General features: G+C 40.6%; 1 protein-coding gene across 6 annotated transcripts in view; it reads right to left on the reverse strand.

The window, feature by feature from the left end:
- Canx (calnexin) overlaps nucleotides 1-19,462 on the reverse strand; it is a 33,269-nt gene extending 13,807 nt beyond the window's left edge. For 2 of the 6 annotated variants that reach the window (XM_087571064.1, XM_087571060.1), the window contains exons 1-7: nucleotides 19,337-19,462; nucleotides 4,879-5,059; nucleotides 4,236-4,309; nucleotides 3,526-3,584; nucleotides 2,158-2,299; nucleotides 1,677-1,758; nucleotides 763-955 (exon numbers count right to left, since the gene is read on the reverse strand). In XM_087571064.1, coding sequence (XP_087427190.1) covers nucleotides 763-955; nucleotides 1,677-1,758; nucleotides 2,158-2,299; nucleotides 3,526-3,584; nucleotides 4,236-4,309; nucleotides 4,879-5,052 — 724 coding nt within the window. In that variant the 5' untranslated portion in view covers nucleotides 5,053-5,059; nucleotides 19,337-19,462. 6 annotated transcript variants of the gene reach the window in all.
- Nucleotides 19,463-21,594: the final 2,132 nt, after the last annotated feature.

Genomic DNA, 21,594 nt, shown 5'->3' on the forward strand with positions numbered 1-21,594 from the left:
CTTCCAGGTCTTCACTTATAGACACAGAAACATACTAATATATACATGCCTTTGATCCCAGCACTCAGGAAGTAGAGGGAAGAAGATCTCTGAATTTAAGGCCAGCCTGGTCTATACACCAAGTTCCAGGAGAGCATGGCTATACAGAAAACCATGTCTCAAAAACCAAAACAAGACATCTCATATTATGAAAACATTACTAATCTGTTGATGTAGTGAACAGATTGCAACTCCTATTGCTATGTAAAGGAACATAAAATAATTTATTCTGCAACTTTGTAGGTCAATGGGTAGATGTGAGTGAAAATGTCCATTCTAAGAGGACATTAGTACACTATTAGTACACTGGCCTTGTGGGTGAACACCCTCACACCCTGGCTAAAATCTATGCAGGGATCTCTCTAAAACTGACCTGTTCCCTTCTCAGCATACTAAGCCTGGGCTCTCAACATGGCCTTTAATGTCCCTGGCATTAGTGCATGTTTTCTTTCTATAGTAAACCCGTGACCACAAAAGATGTTAATTTATTCAAAGGGTATGGGGACATCTTAGTTATCATAAGTTTTCTCCTCTTTAATCCACAGGTGGTTTAGTAGTTTCCTGACAAGGCTGAAGCATACTACCCACGTTCATTGGAAGACAGCACATGGGGTCTTTTCAAAAGATTCTTCATAAAGAAATGCTTTTGCTTATACAATCTTAACATGAACTAGATGCTAACTATGTAATGTCTTAAGCCCCCAAACAGGTGGTTTTTCTTACTTAATGTGTAAAGATGTGTTTTCTTGTCAGTGAAATAGGTCTTCAGATCTGCATCTGGCCTCTTAGCATGTTTTTCTTCATATACACCTGTCTTGGGGTTTTTGTGGCGAAAGATGAAATGCAGTTTGTAGTCCTCTCCACATTTATCTGGACCAAACATAATAGTATACGGAGTCTTGTCGTGGAATTGATCCTTCAGAGACAAAGGTGGAGTGCTTTAAGTTACTCTAATCAAAGAATTCAAACAGCAAACTTTGAAAAATATATACTTCCTCTCATAAAACTACATGCAAATTATTCTATTAGTGCTAAAGAAAACCTTATGATTTTATAGGGCTTCTTCAGATACCAATGAAAAATAACTGGCAATCATTAGAAATACTAAAATACTTTTTAAAAAAAAGTTAAATGCATATAGACTTCTTTCAAAAACAAGAAATAAGCTTGAGAAAACTGAAAATTGCTAGCACACAGCTTTAATCCCTGCATTTGTGAGGTAGAGACAGGTGAGCTCTGGAAGTTTGAGGCCTCCCTGGTCTACAAAGCAAATTCCATGCAGCAAGTTATACCCAATGACATCCTGTGTCAAAAATAAAGATAAATAAAACAAAGGAACAACAACAAACAAAACAAATAACAAAAACCTAAAAATTCCACAGTTAAGAAACCAGAAATAAGATATAGCTCAATTTTCAACAGTCATCTTCTCAAGTTAAAAGCCCATCAGTGATAAGCCTCCATGGTTCAACAGCAGGGCACCATTTATTTTCATAGGTCTTGCAATCTCTTTTCTCTTTTTAAATGATGGGGATTAAACCCAGGTCCCTGCAGATGGTAGGCATGTACTCTACCAGTGAGCTACACCCCAAGCTCTAAGATTCATAAAGCAAATTGTACATAAACAGACAGCCTACCAGGTTGAGTTCTGAGGTCTTGGATAGCAGCTTCACGTAGGCACCACCGCATTCTATTCCATTCTGAAAGTTAACCTCATACCTAGTTTCAGAGAGAGAAGAAAAAAAAAACTCCTGTGGCATTTTGAAAGATCATATTTCCTAATTGATTTCTCCCAGCTTGATCATGTTTTACCAAATGTCATGATTAGCCACACAAAGGGATCCATCATCTACCACCTTTATGTGGCCACTCAACCACACAACATTCAAAAAACCAAAATATATAAGTAATCCTTAATGTAAAATGCAGACATTTGTTTGCTTCTCAGAAGGTAAACAACCAGATTTTTTTTTGAGCAGTTAAAAATAAAACTACTCAACATACTCAAATTCACACAAAATCCTACTATGAATATATGGTTTTTTAGTATGGTCAAGTTTCATACTGTCACCTGAAATTACCCTTTCTAGAAAAGTATCAAGAAGGCACTGAACTTACTGAACAATGAGAGGCTTGGTATCAAACAGGAAGGGCTTGTTCAGTTTAGCAGAGATGGCATGATGCTTGGCCCGAGACATCAATACAAGTCCTTTATCACCTGGAAGCTTTGTTTCCTTCATTTCATCTACCTCCCACTTTCCTACAAAACAATACAAAATGGCTCTTGACTGTTAGCCACACTATTTAAGGTCTTTTAAATTCTGGGTTGTATAAGTATAAAAATAATCAATGTTTGCCATTACATTTACATCTGAGCTGAGTTCCATAGTGTGCATGTATATCTGTCATATGGTAAGACATGGCTGGAATAATAACAGTGGCCTATTTGTCATACTAAAGAGAAACTTTCATTTCTAAATGGTTATTAAGAGTTCTAATTCTGGGGTTGGGGATTTAGCTCAGTGGTAGAGCGCTTGCCTAGGAAGCGCAAGGCCCTGGGTTCGGTCCCCAGCTCCGAAAAAAAGAACCCAAAAAAAAAAAAAAAAAAAGAGTTCTAATTCTATCACACATAAAGCCCCATATACAAAGATGATATAATTCCCAAGCCAAAAAAAAAAAAAAAATTGAAAATATCTTCTTAGAATACTTATTTTTCAGCAAGGTGTGGCGGCACAAGACTTTAATCTCAGCAGTCCGGAGACAGAGGCAGGAAGATCTGTGAGTTTGAGGTTAGTCTAGAGAGCAACTTGGAATAACCCTGGCTGTTAGAGAGAAACCCTATCTCTAAAAGAGCAACAGATTACTTATTCTTAGCTGTGCATGGCAGCACAAGCCTTTAACTGCAGTACTTGTGAGGTAAAGTCAAGACTATGAGTTCCAGATCTCCCCGGTCTACATAGCAAGTTCTAGGCCAGCCAAGGATACATACAATGAGACCCTGTCTCCTCAAGTCTCATCAACACAGCTGCCTCAAGAAGACCTCAACAAGGAAGACGCCAACAGACAAGCTAACCGCAAAGAGGGAATCTCATGGGGTCTCAACCTTAGACAAAGTACTATTAGCAATTAAGGAATGCTGAGAGTAGAAGGAAGTCCTCCCAAGGAAGAACACCCAAACTGGTTCCCAAGTGGTCAGCCCTGAAATCATATACATGCTAATAACATTATATAAGGGAACAGGCTGTATTTATATACTTGGGGAAAATATAGTAATAAGGAGAGATCATGAATTTGAAAGCATTGGGGTACATGAGAAGGATTGGCGGGAGGAAAGGGAAGAGGACAACAATGTAATTGTATTTTAATTTAAAAATAAAGATATTTTTAGAATAAACAGGTTTGTGTGAGTGAGTGTGTGCGTGTGTGCGTGCGCATTCACTCATGTGGAGGCCAAAAGAAATTGTCTAGAACAAATGGAACTCTCACCGTCATATTTGGCAATTTCATCATCAGTGTCGTCTTTTTTGGCTTTAGATAAAATCCACCTGTAATTAAGAAAAATCCCACAGTTAAAATAAGTGACTGTAAATGTTGCTTCAAGTACCATCATGCTCCTGTTCCAGCTAGCCTAATCAACAAGACTCAAGAGAAAGAAAATTCCCCAAGAATAAAATCTAGGGTAGAAGAGAAGAACAAGAATAAAAGCGGGGTTGGGGATTTAGCTCAGTGGTAGAGCGCTTGCCTAGGAAGCGCAAGGCCCTGGGTTCGGTCCCCAGCTCTGAAAAAAAGAACCAAAAAAAAAAAAAAAAAAAAAAAAAAAAAAAAGAATAAAAGCAACAGGAAGCAAAGTTCCACAATACATCCATGTATGACGAGATGCAGTTAGACATGCTATCCCAGGCCACTGTCTCAGGCTGTAGCTCACAGCAGAGCACTTGCCTCCCATGCCTGATACTAGGTTCAGCCCCAATACTGCTTAAAAAGGATCTAGAGCTTTCCCACTACTGTCTTTGTTTTTTTGTTTTTTGTATTTTTGTTTTTTGTATTTTTTGGGAGCTGGGGACCGAACCCAGGGCCTTGCGCTTCCTAGGTAAGCGCTCTACCACTGAGCTAAATCCCCAGCCCCCCCCCCCCCACTACTGTCTTATTTAGAAGACATTCACCTCTCAAACCTTTACTCCCAGGAAAACACTTACCCTGACAGAGACCCTCTGTCAAAGGAGTCAGCAAAATAAACCTCCCCTGTTGGAACTGGAGCTTTGTAGGTGACCTATGTTAAACATAAAATTAATTAAGCAGCAGTATTTTAACCAAGCACAGTGACACAAGCCTGAAATCACAGCCCCTCTGATGGATATCAAAATCCCAAGGCATCCAGAGCTACAGAAGATCCTTGTTGTACTGGAAGGAACGGGTCATTTAGTAACATTCTTTAGAATTTACTCTCGGGGTTTGTTTGCAATTGTCAGAGAGCTTTCAGAGCTGTCCCTGAATTCAATCCACATGTACCAAAGGCTGACAGAAAGCTTAGCAAATATTTTTTTAAGCTGCTTTGCCTTTAAAAACAATCCAGTTTTGGGGGTGGGGTGAGGAAGTGTCAAAACAACAGGCAAGCAACTATATATCCTCAGCCTCTGGTTTCACTTTTTTTTTTTTTTTTCTTTTTTAAACCAAAAGATAAAAGGGTCTACTTTAAGCTGGGAGCGGTGACATACACCTTTAATCCCCTCACTCAGAAGGTATAAGCAGGTGGATTCTTTTGAGTTCCAGGACAGCCTGGCCACAAAGTAATACCCTGTCTCATAAAAGCAAAAAGAAAAAGATTGATCTACTTCAAACCTTTGGAGATGGAGGAGTGCTGGTATCTGATTTAGATTTTGAATCTTCTACCTCTTCGATAACATCATCAAGATCATCTTCAATATCAATCATGTCATCATCATGTCCATCATGAGCCTGAATAGCTGCAGTTCCAAGGACCAGTAGCAAACACAGTAACCACTTCCCTTCCATGATCTATCTGCAAAAAGAATGGAATGTACAATGTGCTGTTTCCCATTTTAAATTCCATAAAGCCACTAACCTTAGCCTCCTTGTTTAAAATCAGGGTTTCAAATCATGGAACAAAAAAAAAAAATTTTTTTTTTTAATTTTCAGCCTATAAAAAACGAAAAGTGAACCCTGGGAGATGAAAGGACTTTCCTAAAGTCAGTTAATTAAAAGTAAAAGTCAAAAGAATATCTAATGACACCATATAAACTGGGTATTCTGGTGCATACGTGTACTAGTACTTGGGTGGCTGAAACAGAAAAACCCTGAATTAAAGGCCTGTCTGAACTGTGAAGTGCTATCAAAAATTAATAAAATTACACCAGTGCTCCACTCAGGAAGCACAGGTAGGAGATCAGAAGTTCAATGTTGTCTTTGGCTACAGAGTAAAATCTCAAAACCACAGGAAACCCTGTCTGTCACTTTCTCTCACATACAGTATCAAACAATACATAGCCCAAGGATATTTAATTAATTAGTCCCATTATACTTATTTATTATGTGTGACCTCTTCCTGAGAGCTGTGAAAAGAAAATCTTTAAGGAGTCTTTCCTTCTACGGCTTGAGTCCAGGGATTTGACTCAGGTTATCAGGCTTGGTGGCAAGCACCTTTACCCATCAGCCATCTCCTAAATAATGTCCATAATCTCTTTCACATCTAATTTACAGTGACTACTGATTAAAACATTAAGATGAAATAACAAAGGTTCACTTCACATTGAAGACTTCCTATGGACACTGCTGATGTTCAGTTCTCAGGTATACACATTCTTACATGAGTACTCTAAGATTCCACAACAAACCATTAAGCAGAGTACCAGCTACTTTAATTGCTCATCGTTTCAATAAACCACAACTGCTAAGAAAGAAAGAAAACAGCCTGGCATGGTAGCATAACCTTTAATTCCAGCGCCTGGGAAACAGAAGCAGGCAGATCTCTGGGAGTCCTACACCCACCTGGTTATAAGTCTAGCCTGATAAAATATATAGTGAGATCCTACCTTAAACAAAATCAAAAACCTGAAATGTACACAAGTGCCAAGTGTTTTCCTCTGAGTTTTTCTTGGTGACTCACCCTGTGGCTATCACTCACACCTTTCACTCTGGCTACACTATTACTTTTACCCACTTTCATTCTTTTCTTGAACACTTCCCACATTCTCGAAACAATATAAACCCACAATTTCTACCAAAACTCATCATATTGTTATAAACACAGCAAGATACAAAAGCTTACAAAGCTGTTACTAAAAATATAATCCATATGATAGTAAATGTTCCCTTGTGCACCATGAGTGGAATTATAAAATGATGTAAGTGCTATGGATAAGCAGCTACCATACAGTTAATCCAACAACTTCACTCTGGCTGTACAACCAAAAAATTAAGAGCAGGGTTTCAGAGATCTGTACATGAAGGTTCATCAGTATAACAATAGTGACGAAAACAAGCCTGTTACAGATACATAGAGACATTAAGGCAATAGTTCTCAACGTGTGGGTCACAACCACTTTGGGGAGGATCAAATAACCCTTTTTCCAGGGTCACATAAGAGATATTCTGCATATCAATTACTTACATTATGACTCATAAAAGCAGCACAATTACAGCTGTGAAGTAGCAAGGAAAGTAATTTTACGGATGGAGGTCACCTAGAGGAACTGTACTAAAGGACTGTATCTGTAGAAAGGTTGAGAACCACTGTACTAAGGTGTCTTTTTTTTTCTTTTTCTTTTTCTTTTTTTCGGAACTGGGGACCGAACCCAGGGCTAGCAAGCGCTCTACCGCTGAGCTAAATCCCCAACTCCCTAAGGTGTCTTTAAAAAATTTTTTTACATGTGTTTTTTTATGTGTATGAGTGCTTGGTGCCTTTGGAGGTCAGAGCCATTAGACCTACAGGAATTGGATGGAATTAACAGATGGTTATGGTCCTCCATTTGGGTGCTGGGAGTCAAATCTGGGTCCTAAAATAGCGAGTGCTCTTAACCACTGAGCCATCTCTCCAGCCCACATAAAGCATCTTAAGTGTCCAAATATAAAGGTAGACCAACAGGGGGTTGGGGATTTAGCTCAGTGGTAGAGCGCTTGCCTAGGAAGCGCAAGGCCCTGGGTTCGGTCCCCAGATCCGAAAAAAAGAACCAAAAAAAAAAAAAAAAAAAAAAAAAAAAAAGGGTACACCAACAGAATTGTGATAAGGGTTGGGGGGAAGAAACAAAGGAGAGTTTAATATGAAGAGTCTGAAAAGGTTCTAAAGATTTGGTATAAATATGCTTAGTACTAGTGAGGTGCATATTTAAAAATACTTAAGAAAGCAAACTTGCCAAACATGATGATGTATGCCTTTAATTCTAGCACTTGAGATGAAAGCAGAGGCAGGCAGATCTATGTGAGTTGAAGACCAGTCTAGTCTACATAGAATCCAGGATAGTCAGACCCTGTCTAAAAAGTAAAAGGCACTTGATACCAATCATGACATGAGTAACACCCCTACCTCCCACATGGTAAATTTATAAAGAACTGACCCTGAAATTGTCCGCTGACCTCTACAGAAAGGCTGAGACACTGGTGTACACACACACACACACACACACACACACACACACACACACACACACACACCTCTGAATGAGTGTTTTGCCTGAAGAGGTCAAATTCCCAATTATGCATGACTGTGAGCCACCGTGAGTGCTGAGAACCACCAATCCCAGGTCCTCTGCAAGAGCAGCAAATGCTGAGCCATTTCTCTAGCCCCACAAACTACTTCTGTATTTTTCAAAACAAAACAAAATTAAAGGAAAAAGAAACAGAAAGAAGGCTGAGCCTACTTTTGGCTCTTCTTTACAAGCAAAACCATTATTTTGCAGGCAAGTCCAAAACAGAAAATGAAAAGTGCTCAATTTACCATACTGACCAATGTAAACTAATATGTTCTAATGCCGAACTACAAATTCCTTATAAACTCTGTAATATTCATAGACAAATGAGACAGACATTTTTGAAGAGATACAAAGATGGTTCAGCAGTTAAAAGTGCTTACCTGCTCTTCCAGAAGACCCAAGTTCAGTTCCCAGAACCCATGTCAAGAAGCTTACACCCATCTACAATTCCCAAGTCTGGCCTTTGCAGACATATACACTTATGCATAACCTCCTACAGACACAAATACACAAATTAAAAGTAAAATAAAAATACACAATTAAAAGTAAAAATAAATCCAAAGAAATTTGGTGTTTTAGAAAACAAAACAAACAAAACCATTTAGGAATTCAAGTGATCAAAGACAACATGTACATTGAGACAAAACAATCTACAGCTTTATTACGGACCATAAAACAATCTCACTGAGGGGTACAGGGGTGTGCTCAGTAAATCCGAACCTTTCAAAGTACCACACTAGCTCAAAGAGCTAGTTCCCATGGCAGATGGGTCAATGACTCTGACACTGCACAGGCTTATCAACAGTAAGTGAATTAAATAGATGGTGGAAGGGAGCCACTTTTTCTGTTGGAGTAAAAATTTATAGATAAGCAAATTAGAGAGACTGGAAGAACCCACCTGGGCAAACAGAATTAGTATGACTGTTTAGCTTAATACAAAGTCACTTAAAAAAGTTTCCATGAATTTGCATATATACACCAATTGGAATACTTACATACTTCCTTGCTATCAACTCAAAAAGCCCACAGAAATGAAGATACTACATTATTGTAGGGTTCAGGATTTAGCTCAGTGGTAGAGCGGTTTGGTCCTCAGCTCCGGGGGTGGTGAGGGGGAGATACATTATTGTAACCAACAACAGACCAAATACAAGATCTTAGTTTCTAATATTTGCCAGTAACAGGAAAGAACATTTCTTGAAACATCCAATTTTATGAGATTAGGATAATATGAAAGACAGACATGGCTTGCTAGCTAATAGAATATGCTATAGGAATCTAGTCACTTATTCTAAGGAGAAACTGAAAATCATCTTGCCAAAAACAATCAGTAAACTATAGAATCAGGCTCAGGAGCCAAGATTCCCAATACCCTTCATATTAACCCTAAATTCTGTTCTAAAGACACAGAATTTTTACACTGACAAACACACACACATTTTCTGGAAACAAGGTCTGGTACGTCCAGGGTGGCCTCAAACTTGCAATTCTCTTCTGTCTCCCAAATGCTGGGACTACAGATTCCTGGTTGATTTTTCATATACTTTTCTCTTTTTTCCCCTAAGACAGGGTTTCTTTGTGTATCCATAGCTGCCCTGGAACTTACTCTGTAGACAGGGCTGCCTCTGACTCCCAAGTGCTGGGATCAAAGGCATGCACCACCACTAGGCTCTTTTCATACATCTAAATGTATACACTTTTCCATTTTTTTTGTTCATACCCAATCTTCTGTTTTTTGTTTTTCAGGACAGTTTCACTGTTCACCCACTACTCAGCCAAATTATCTTTTTATAGTCTCCTAAGCAAACAGCACAACTTATGTTGTTTCCCAGAGTTTCTAAAAATTGTCAGAAAGGAATCTCTAACAAGTAGCTTAAAAACAAAACAAAGGAAAGTGACAGCACATACTCTTAATTCCAGAACTCAGGAAGCAGAAGCAGACTGTGAGTTGGAGGCCAGTTTGACCTACAAAGTTCCAAGACATAAAGGGTTATTTAGAGACCCTGTCTCCAAAAACAGGAACAAAGGAAGGAAGGAAAAAGAGACAAGCAAGCAAGCAATAGGTTTTGTTTTTAACATTTATTTGGGGGTTGGGGATTTAGCTCAGTGGTAGAGCGCTTGCCTAGCAAGGGCAAGGCCCTGGGTTCGGTCCCCAGCTCCGAAAAAAAAAAAAAAAAGAACATTTATTTATTGTGTGTGGCAGTCAGAAGAGAACAGCTTTCAACTTTCTAAAGTTTGTTCTCTTTACTTCTTCCCACCATGTGGGACTTGGGAAATGAACATAGGATATTAGGCTTGGCAGAAACCATTTTTACACAGTGAACTACCTCCCACCTAAGCAATAAAGTTAAAAAAATAAAAATAAAAATCAAGCAGCAGGGAACCTGAATTTGCAAGGCTCAAGGGAAGTCAATACAGAAATTACCTCACTTTTATATAGAAACACATTTCCTATGATTTCTTTTCTATTTCTAAAGCAAGGATTCTGGCATTCCTATATACCATTTCTTCTGGCTTCTGACAACTTTATTTTCTGCTTATAAGATATATCACTTTCTGGATTTCTTTTTTTTTTTTTTTCCAGAGCTGGGGACCGAACCCAGGGCCTTGCGCTTGCTAGGCAAGCGCTCTACCACTGAGCTAAATCCCCAACCCCACTTTCTGGATTTCTTGAAGATCTTCATTTACTGTTTTTTTCCCTATTTGGCTTGAACTGTGTGGCTTGTACATGCTAGTCACATAATCTACCAATGAGCTGAATCCTCAGCCCTGTCTGCTAGTCTTAACCCTAACATGTCCTACACAGGATTTTGTCATTAAGTTTTTTTTTTTAATCCTTTGAGCTAGGATGCAAATGCAAGGCTGCACAGCTATCAGGTTACAAATACAAAGACAACTGTGTCAGTGTATATCCATGATAAATCTGTTTTTCACTTTTCCTTTTCCTTTTTACCAAAAGAAAAGATTTTGGTGAGTAGCAAAACCAGACCCTTGTGTGTGTTATGCAGCTCAAATCTTTGTCTTGTAAAATTACAAATTACTGTAGCAATTAGAAATTAAAGCCACGGGCTGGAGGGCTGGCTCAGCGGTTAAGAACACTGACTATTCTTCTAGAGGTCCTGAGTTCAAATCCCAGCAACCACATGGTGGCTCACAACCATCTGTAATGAAATCTGATGCCCTTTTCTGGTGTATTTGAAGACAGCGACAGTGTACTCATATGTAATAAATCTTTTTTTAAAAAAAAGAAACGGGCTGGAGAGATGGCTCAGCGGTTAAGAGCACCCGACTGCTCTTCCAGAGGTCATGAGTTCAATTCCCAGCAACCACATGGTGGCTCACAACCATCTGTAAAGAGATCCGATGCCCTCTTCTGGTGTATCTGAAGACAGCTACAGTGTACTTATATATAATAAATGAATAAATCTTTAAAAAAAAAAAAAGAAAGAAACTAAAGCCATGTAACATGAAAATCTTAAGATCTGAGCCTACTGCAAGGATTTCTTCCCAAAATGGCTTAAGTACATCCATCACTCACCTGAATGTCACACGGCTTTGCCTTTAATGCAAACAATAAAGCCAATAGTGCAGAGGGATGAATAGCATACATACTACATGACACCAGTACTGACTTATGATCCAATTTCTTTAAAAAAAAAGAAAAAAAAAAAAAAAAAGGAAAAAGAAGCTGGTCAATCCCAAGACTGTTTCCCAGCACTCACATAATTGGATACCACGCAAATTCTGTGTTATAATGGGGCCAAAAGAGAAAAATGCATCTGGTGCCTAGCAGTGAGCTTGATACACTGAAATGGTTTGCAACGATACACATCTCTGATCACAGCACTCCAGAGACTAAGCAGAAAGATCAGGAATAACAGAATGAACAAGGCCAGCCTGGGCCACACATGGTTCTCTCTAGAAGAAATAAAACAAGGCCTGGCAAGATAGCTCGGCAAGTAAAGATGCTTTTACCAACAAGGCCAAGTCTGATCCCCAGAACTTATGTGATTGAGAGAACTGGCTCCTGCTAGTTGCCCTCACTCTCACCACACAAGTACTATGACATGTACATGTGTCACCCCCTCCCTGGTTGTTTAAAAAAATAAAGAAAAGCCAAGGCCAAAAAGGGAAAAATTCCAAAAATAAATTACATAAAAGTGAGTATGGTCTGAATATACTCTAAAGAGTAGACCCATGTAAAAGGCTTGGTTTGGGTCTTACTAGGGGAAACTCAGTAGTCAGTGGTTACAACAGATTACCCTGTATTACTTTTCCCACTTTTTAAGTGCTAGGGCTGTCAGTCAGCATTCTATTGCTGAGCTTCATCCCTAACCTTGTTTTTGAGACAGAATCTTCATTATGTAATCCAAGGTAGCCTCAGACTTAATGATAGCCCACCTCCCATCTCCAGGAGCTAGATTAAATTCATGTACCACTGTATCATGAAGAGAGCTTTTGCCAGTTCTGTTATGCATATAATTACTTCAAAACTTTAGGTTTTTTATTTTTAATGTATTACTGAATCATGAGCCCAAGGCTAACAAGTTCCTAGTCATCCAGGGATTCATAGCAAAACTGGCTAAAAGAAAAGAAAAAAACAGGCTGGTAAGAGAGCTCTCGGTGGGTAGACACTGCAAAGACTGACAATCTGAGTTCATTCCCTGGAACCCACATAATAGAAAGAACTCCTGCATCCACCCACACCATGCACACCTATACACACAATAGTAAAACCTTAATTTTATTTTTTATGAATGTCTGCATGCATGTTTCTGTACAATGTGCATCCCCAGAGCCTGTGAAAAATAAGATGATGTCAGATTCCCTGGAACTGCTGCACAATCCACTATATAGGTGCTGGGGACAGAACACAGGTCCTCTCTAGCCCCAATACAATAAATTTAAGCTTAATGAAGTTTAGTCTTTCTCAATTTAGATGGGTTTGAAGAGCTGGGAAAGACACATGTCTATTTCTGAGAATTACTAACCTTAATAGCAAACATGAGGCCAATGACAGACCCTTATCTTAAACAAGGTGAACTACTTGAGGTCTTCTAGCCTCAATGCACACACATGTAGCCACCCATATGAAAGTGCACACACCCATATACATACCCACAGCAAATTTAGGGTATGTATCAATGGTGTAACCTTTGTCTAGCACATGAAAGCCCTAGATTTGCTCTCCAGTAATCAAATGACCATCCACCTGCAATCAATCATAAAACAGACAAGTACAAAGCCAACAAAACACATTATTTGCATTAAGACTCTAGCATGCTCCCCAACTTACCAAAGACAAAAGGACCTAGTTTTTAAGGCCAAAGGGATCTTCAAAACCACCCACCCAATACGCTCATATTTCAGTGCAATCCACCCAGCTTTTAGAAGGGCGAGTTATCTTAAAATGGGAACTTGAGGTTTTATCATTTCACAGTGCTGTGATCAAAACCAGAGCCTTCTGAAAATGAACCCTGCCTCTGAGCTGCATTTCCAGTGTTCAGCTTCAGGTTTTCTATTTTGAAACCTCAAATCCTTATTATCAAGAGGGCTCAGTGGTGGAGAACAGTAACCTGTCCTGTCAAGGAAAACTGTTTTAGTTTCTCCCGCTTCTGGATAACAGCCCATCTACATCCAGTCCCTCCCTCCTCCAGTCTATAGAACTATAGAACTATATGATAGAACTACTGCCCAATGCATATTTTTTTTAATTTTTTTATCAGTTTTTATTTATATAAGTACACTGTAGCCATCTTCAGACACACCAGAAGAGGGCATCAGATCTCATTACAGATGGTTGTGAGCCACCATGTGGTTGCTGGGATTTGAACTCAGGTCCTCTGGAAGAGCAGTCAGTCCTCTTAACCAGTGAGCCATCTCTCCAGCCCGCATATATTTTTAAGATACATTATTTTTTAAATTTCATATCTATGAGTGGATGTCTGCATGTGTGGCCAGGTACCATGTATGTGCATAGTGCCAAGAGGCTAGAAAAGGGCATCAAATTCTCTAGCTCCAGATTTACAGATTGTGAGTTGTGAGTCACCATTTTGGTACTAGGAATTAAAGACAGGTCCTCTTGAAGAGTACCCAGTACTGTTAACCTCTTAGGCATCTCCCCAGCCATCAAAGATTTTATATCTTAAAAGAACTTAAAAACAAATTCAAGCAGGACATGGCTTTGCAGACCCGTAACCCAATACTCAAAGAGGCAGAGGCAGAATGATCACATGTTTGAGGCCAGTTTGTTCTACACTATGAATTCCAGGTCAGCCAGGGCTACATGGTATAATTCTATTTCAAAACTCAAACAAAAAGAAACTTCAACTCTTCTTTCATTTATGAAAATTACAAGAATAGTAAAAGGACCTAATATTCTTGGTTATTCTAAAATAAAAAGCAATTTGTGAAATAGCATGGAATATTTAAAATGTGATTTTTATGGAAGCCATGCATTCATCCTGTTCATTTCAGCATACTAATGTGAGTTTATGTTCAGGCTTGTGTGTACAAAGGACACAGACCTATGTCTTCCTTCATCCTCCTCCACCTTACTTTTTGACACATGGTCTCTAAGAAAACACTACCTGGCCAGTGTGCTCTAGCGTCTCAGTTGTCTCCAGCCCCGAGCACTGAATGCTGACAATCTGAACTCAGGTCTTAATAACAGGGTAAGGGCTGGAGAGATGGCTCAGCAGTTAAGAGCACCGACTGCTCTTCCAGAGGATCTGAGTTCAATTCCCAGCAACTAGATTACATGGTGGCTCACAACCATCTGTAATGAGATCTGGTGCCGTCTTCTGGCCTGCAGTCACATGTGCAGGCAGAATGCTGTACATAAAATAAATAAATCTTTAAAAAAAATTAACAGGGTAGACACGTCACCATCTCATTTGACATAGTCTCTTAAAAAAACTTTTGGCTTAAAAAACTTAGGTCGTGGCAAGGAATACTTTAGGTGGCCTAAAAAACCCATATAAATTCTAGGGGTTTCTATTACTATTTTATATATTCTGCCCAATATGTTTATAAACACATGTTCAAATCACAATTCCTGGTTAGCTACTCAATAATGTGGGTCAACTGCTAATCTCTGGGCCTGGATTTCTTCTCTAAACCAATACTAACTTCTACTGTAGAATTGCTGACTAGGTTAAACGTATCTCAAGTGCTTATGAGGAAGTCTGTTTTAGTGACAGTTACTAGATATTGCTAATATTTCTACTTGTTGATTTTTAATGAATTTTAAAGCAAGTACTCTAAACTTTATTTGGGGGAAAATATAAGCACCTAGTTGTATTTATTACTTATGTGGAAGTCAGAGGGTGACTTCCAGGAGTCAGTGTCTTCTTTCCACCAAGTAGCACCCAGCAATGGCACCCATCAGGCCTGGTAGCAAATATCCTGACCCTCTTACCATTTTTCCACTATTTGTGTATGTTTGCCTTCAGATTTTACTACTGCTTACACCTTGTCAAAATTTAAAATATGGGCTAGAGAGATGACTCAGATATTAAAGGTGCTTACCGCCCTTGCAGAGGACCTGATACCCACAGTAAGTGGCTTACACAATCACCCATAACTCCACTCTCGGGGATTCTGCACTCATGTGTGTATATACACATAGAAACACACGATTAAAAAAATATATATACAACTTTTTAAAAAAGGCCAGGGAGGGGTCTGAAGGGATGGCTCAGTGGTTAAGAGCACTGACTGCTCTTCCAATGCCGAGTTCAATTCCCAGCAACCACATGGTGGCTCACAACCATCTGTAATGAGATCTGGTGCCTCTTGTGACCTGCAGGCATACATAAATAAATCTTTAGAAAAAAAAGGATAAAAAAATAAAAAATAAAAAAAAAAAAGGCCAGAGAGAAGGCATAGAGGGGAAAGGTACTTGTCAAGAAGCCTAAATGCTGGGGCTGGGGATTTAGCTCAGTGGTAGAGCGCTTACCTAGGAAGCGCAAGGCCCTGGGTTCGGTCCCCAGCTCCGAAAAAAAGAACCAAAAAAAAAAAAAAAGAAGCCTAAATGCCGGGGTTGGGGATTTAGCTCAGTGGTAGAGCGCTTGCCTAGGAAGGCCCTGGGTTCGGTCCCCAGCTCCGAAAAAAAGAACAAAAAGAAGCCTAAATGCCACAGCACAAGCACACACAAACAAAAAACAAAACATCTTGTGAGAATTATAACATTTAATAGGGAAAAATACAGCTGTAAATGCTCATCTATTAAATAATAAAAAATATGCATGATTACACACTCCTGTAGTCCCTGAATTTGGATGATTAAGTGAACCCAGAAATTCAAGATTACCTTGGCAGTCAGGAGATACAGCTGAGTAGTAGACTAAGTTCAAGGCTCTAGATTCCATCCTTAGCATTTGGGGGTGGGGTGGAGTGGGAGTGGGAGGAGGGAGACACCTGGGAAACAGTGTGATCTGTGATCCGCTCTATCAATGAGATCTGTAATACCTTACTCACAGGTCAGATTTCGGGTTTTTGCTTTCATGTGCTGGGAGTAAAGCCCTTGGTCTCAAACTTGCTAAGCAAGCGTTATACCCACCTTCTTGGATCTCTTTTCATTAACAGAAACATAGAAATAATCTGTTTCTTGAGACAGGGTTTCTCTGTACAGTCTTGGCTGTCCTGGAACTCACTCTGTAGACTAGGCTGGTCTTGAACTCAGAGAGAAATCTATCCTCATGCAGAGATCAAAGGTGAGCCACTACCACACCATCCATCTACTAAATTTTTTTAATTAACTTTTTTCATATTAATTCACTTTAAGATGTGAATACCCAGGATGGAGAGGTGGTTCAGTTCCCAGATGGGCAGCTTATGACAGTCTGTAATTCCAACACCAGGGAATATAATGCCCTTTTCTGGCCTCCACGGGCACCCATGAATATATTGTATATAATTATACCTATATACACATAAAAATGTTTTTAAATATATCTTTTATAAGATTAAAAAATATATATATACAACTTTTTAAAAAAGGCCAGAGAGGGGTCTGAAGGGATGGCTCAGTGGTTAAGAGCACTGACTGCTCTTCCAGAGGCCGAGTTCAATTCCCAGCAACCACATGGTGGCTCACAACCATCTGTAATGAGATCTGGTGCCTCTTGTGACCTGCAGGCATACATAAATAAATCTTTAGAAAAAAAAGGATAAAAAAATAAAAAATTAAAAAAAGGCCAGAGGGAAGATGTGATTTCATGTACATAAGTATACTGTCCTCAGACACACCAGAAGAGAGCATTGGATCCCATTAGAGATGACTGTGAGCCACCATGTGGTTGCTGGGAATTGAACTCAGGACCTCTGGAAGAGCAGCCAGTGCTCCCAACTGCTGAGCATCTCTCCCGACCTAAATAAATCTTAACGAGATTTTTAAAAAGACATTAATACCACAATATGAAAATTTTCTAGATTCTTTAAAAAAGGAAATTTTTCAGAGCTGAAGACATAGCTCTGGTTAAAAGCACTGGCTGCTCTTCCAGAGGACCCAGGTTTGATCCCCAGCACCAACATGATGGTTCACACACATTGGTACACATACATACATGCAGGCAAAACACGCATACACCAAAAATTAGATAAATAAGCCTAAAAATTCTTACCTAGCACTTGTAGCAATAACAAAGCATTTAATAAGCATGTTCCTAATGAGTTTTACAGTAAGTTATACAGACTACAACTATCTTTGGTTGGCACTTTACTTCTTAGGACTTTTTATGAGCTGCCAATTCTATTTGCCCATTTCCTTATACTTTCCAAAGCAGTTTCTTAGTAGCTGCCCCCTCAAAGGTAAAGCAAGTAGGAGACTCATTCCCATTTATAAAGGACAGGAAGCAAAGCTACTATGCTGGACACTGTATTCTGCAGTTATGCTTACCAACTGCCACTCTACTCCCTTCAAGTTCTCTGGCAGGGCAAGTGACCTCTCCAGGACATGGATGCAAGGTGTGTTGTCAAGATGCACGTGCCTTGTGGCCCTTGAAAGATTACAGAGCTAATTGCACTGTTAAGATAGCAAGGCGGAGGGGCTGGGGACTTAGCTCAGTGGTAGAGCGCTTACCTAGGAAGCGCAAGGCCCTGGGTTCGGTCCCCAGCTCCGAAAAAAAGAACCAAAAAAAAAAAAAAAAAAAAAAAAAAATAGCAAGGCGGAGACACCCATTTTTCAGACAGCTCAGTAAACTCCTATTGTGGATAGTTCACTTCTATAAACAGTTCTTCAGGGCCTGGCTCACTTGTGTACCCTGCCTGGCCTGTAAGCTTAATTACAGCTCAAGTACAAAATGAGAATCGATTCCGTTCGTGTCCTTTCAAATGGTACTAGAAAATATACTAAGATTTTTCAGATAACCCAATTATTTCTCCCTTTAAAAAGGGGGAGGATTATTTAAAAAACAGGCAGAATCTTCCATTTCCTCAGGGTAAAGAAACCGTAGCTCATCTCTGTCAAGCATTTAATATTCAGTTCGGTTTAACTTCACACAACCAGCAATCACTAATGTCATGACCAGCAGTTAATATACAAGGTGTCATTAATGTGCCCTCAGGACTTAACATAAAAATTAGTATATCAGTGTAATGACCAAAGCATTCACTCCGACTACAAGAAGCCAGTGCAATTACTACTCCTTGAACCTTTACTATACATCCAATTTCTCATTCCCATTACCTTTTAATACAAGACCAGCCATTCTGTCTACTCCTAGGGGACTGAGCCATAAAGTAGAAAATCTCCCAAATCCCACTTCCCCCGATAAACTGCAGTTAGGAGCTTGCACCAGGACTTTTAACCTTAACTAAGAAACCCAAACTGTCTAGTCCTCAGTTACAATCCGAACTGGATTAGAACTACCTGTATGACCTTGGGCCAGTCATTTCAAACTTCTAGGCCTCAGTTTCCTACACTCACTAACTGAACTTTCGCTTGTATTTCCTGCTTTTAAGGTCCAGTGAATACCCTCACTGGATCACTATCTATCATCACCGAATAGGCAGGTGCTTTAATAGTTAAGCCTTAAGTTTCTCAAGCGGTACACGTTCTAGTACATTCTACTCCCTCATCGGGGTGCTATGGTCCAGACTTCGCTTTGGACATATTATTTTCTAATATTGAAACTGTAACGCTTATCTCTATGGATTTACTTCACCTTTCCCTACTATTTGGGCTACCTACTAGGCCTAATTCTAATACTACACCTATACCGGATTACTCAGTCCACCTCTGGGTGGGCCAGGACAGGGCCTAAGAAAACTCTAGAACCAAAGCCATAGGAAGTAGTTAGCTTTCTCAGAGGTCAAGGGAAACCCCAGGACACCTGCCACGCCTCCCGACCCCGGCGGCGCTGCCCAGACCAGTCTCTCTAACCCTGCCGCTCTCCTCATTGCTCTGAGCGTCCGCCCGGGCCTGCGCCACTCGAAAGCCCGCCGGACCCTCAGCCGTCGAGATTCCTGCCACGCCCGACCCCCTCCGCCGCGCCGCCGCTCACCCAGACTCGTCCCAGGCCTGAGGTCCCCGCACACGCTTCCCGTCTCACCTCGAGCCTCCCGGGGACCACTGGCGGCTCCCTCACCTTCTCCCACCCGCACACCGGGCCCCGTGCTGCAGTGGAGACAGCGGCAGAGGCGGCCCGACCGTCACGTGCCGCAGAACTAAGAGGCCTCGGCTACCGCCGCCGCGCGAGCGAGCCCCACCGCACGAAGCCCAACCCCGCGTCCGCCCCTCGTTCCTGAGTGGCTACAACAAACGTCAACTCCCGTCCCTTTGCGCAAGATCTGAGAATCTATTGGTAGATACGGCCATCGCTCAAAGCTCTTTCCCATACGCCCCCTAGGGCTATTCTTCGTGGAGCGTGATGATTGGACAAGAGTGAGGCAGGAAGTGGTTGCTGATTGGGTATGAGGAAAGAAGGCGGCCGTCACCAAACGGGCGGGTGCGCGGGCCGGAGGGCGGGCGGATTTGGCGTGCGTCCTCGCGTGGGTCGACCTGGTTCCTCAGGGCCGGTGTGTTGGTGGCCATCCAAAAGACACCTTTTCCCACCCATTGAGTTAGAAACCCTGTTCCAATCCTGTCTGGGACCTATGCCCTTCATCAGAAATGGTGAGAGGTCAGGCCAGTGTGCTTATGCAGCGAATGAGATCCCTCTGGGCAGCAGACACTGTCTTGCGGAGTCATCGCCCTGAACCTGGGACCTTTTTACCTAACAAAACACTATCTAGAGTCACAATCATGCAACATGAACTCACCTTCCCATGTTCCCGTGCTGTTTCAGGCGTTAAAATCAGACATACTCTAGCGACAGGGTGATGCCATGTGCAGATTTAAAATAGCCATTTCGTAACCCACTCCTTTTTCAATATGGTGAAAACGCTGTAAGATTGAAGTGGCTATGGATTTGGCTATGTCTTTGAAAATCCTGATCGCTCCTGGTTGTGTTTGGTGACCCAAAGCTTTGACTACTGGAGAAAGAAACAGATTTTTATCATCTATGTAACTACATATGAAACCAGCTTTGTTCCTGCTACCCCAAGAGAAAGGCAGTTAAGGATTTGATGTTTAGGTCAATTTAGTAACCGCCAATTCTCCCTAATTTTAAAGAAGAAAATCCCTTTCCTTATTTGCCTTATAAAGAGCATGTTTAAAAAAAATGAAGCCAGGTTGGCACATGCTTTAGTCCCAGTTCTTAGGTATTTAGGAGGCTAAGGCAGAAGAATCCCCTTAAGGATCTGGATAGAGAGAGCTCAGTGATCAAGAGCACTTGCTCTTCCAGAGAACTCAGGTTCAGTTCCCATCACTCACAACTGCCTGTAATTCCAGTTCCAGGGGATTTTATGCTGCCTCGAATCCAATGACAGCGGACATTACATAAGTACACATAATTTATACACACACACACACACACGCGCGCGCGCGCGCGCGTAAGTACACATAATTTACACACACACACACACACGCGCGCGCGCGCGCGCGTGTGTGTGTGTGTGTGTGTGTGTGTGTGTGTGTATGTATTTAAATTTGTTTAGGATGGGTGTTCTGGCTTGTGTTACCCAAGATGGCATTGAATTTAAGAGAACAAAAAAAAAAAATCCTGCAGAGAGGTGTTAAAATATGTCAGTACTGAAGGAGTAGAGGAGTTGAGGCAGAACTTTTCTAAGAAAGAGAAAGAGGTGAGACTTGGCCTGAACCTCATAGATATGCAAATTTTCTGTAGGTGGAGTTGGAAAGAAGTTCTTAAGATGAGAAAACTCTACAGAAAAGCAAGAAAGCGGCTCTCGGGTGTTTGGGAGATCTATATACAAAAAACGTTTTGAGGGCCATGGGGACGACTCAGCAGGTAAGGACACTTGCCACCAAGCCTGACGACCTGAATTTGATTCCCAGAACTCAACATGGTAGAAGAAGAGAATTGAGATGTACTCTGATCTCTACACAAATTCACATACACACAATAATAAATGTGAAATTCTAATAAAAATGAGAACATGATGGCCCCAAACTGTACAGTCCACTAACAGACTGGGAACCTCAGTTTTCTGACCCTTTCATGGTGTGTCATTATAGAATATTAGTTTCCTTTGAGATTCAGTTTGTCCAATAGCTTAAGGAAGTTAGTAAATATATACCTTCAAGTCAATTAGTGTTAACCTGAGTAGACCTTAGGGATTGATAAACCTTATTCATCCAACACATGTTGTTATTTATCTAAAATTTTCTAGAAGCTTAGTGTTGAACAGTCAGCAAAGATATAAGTGATTAGACATAAATCTCTAAGTCTTAACTCTTTCTCCCCCGACCCTTCCACTGAAACCACTTCCAATATCTTCCTCCTCA

This window comes from Rattus norvegicus, chromosome 10 (genome assembly GCF_021556685.1).
Source record: "Rattus norvegicus strain SHRSP/BbbUtx chromosome 10, alternate assembly SHRSP_T2T, whole genome shotgun sequence".
In the NCBI taxonomy this organism is placed as follows: domain Eukaryota; kingdom Metazoa; phylum Chordata; class Mammalia; order Rodentia; family Muridae; genus Rattus; species Rattus norvegicus.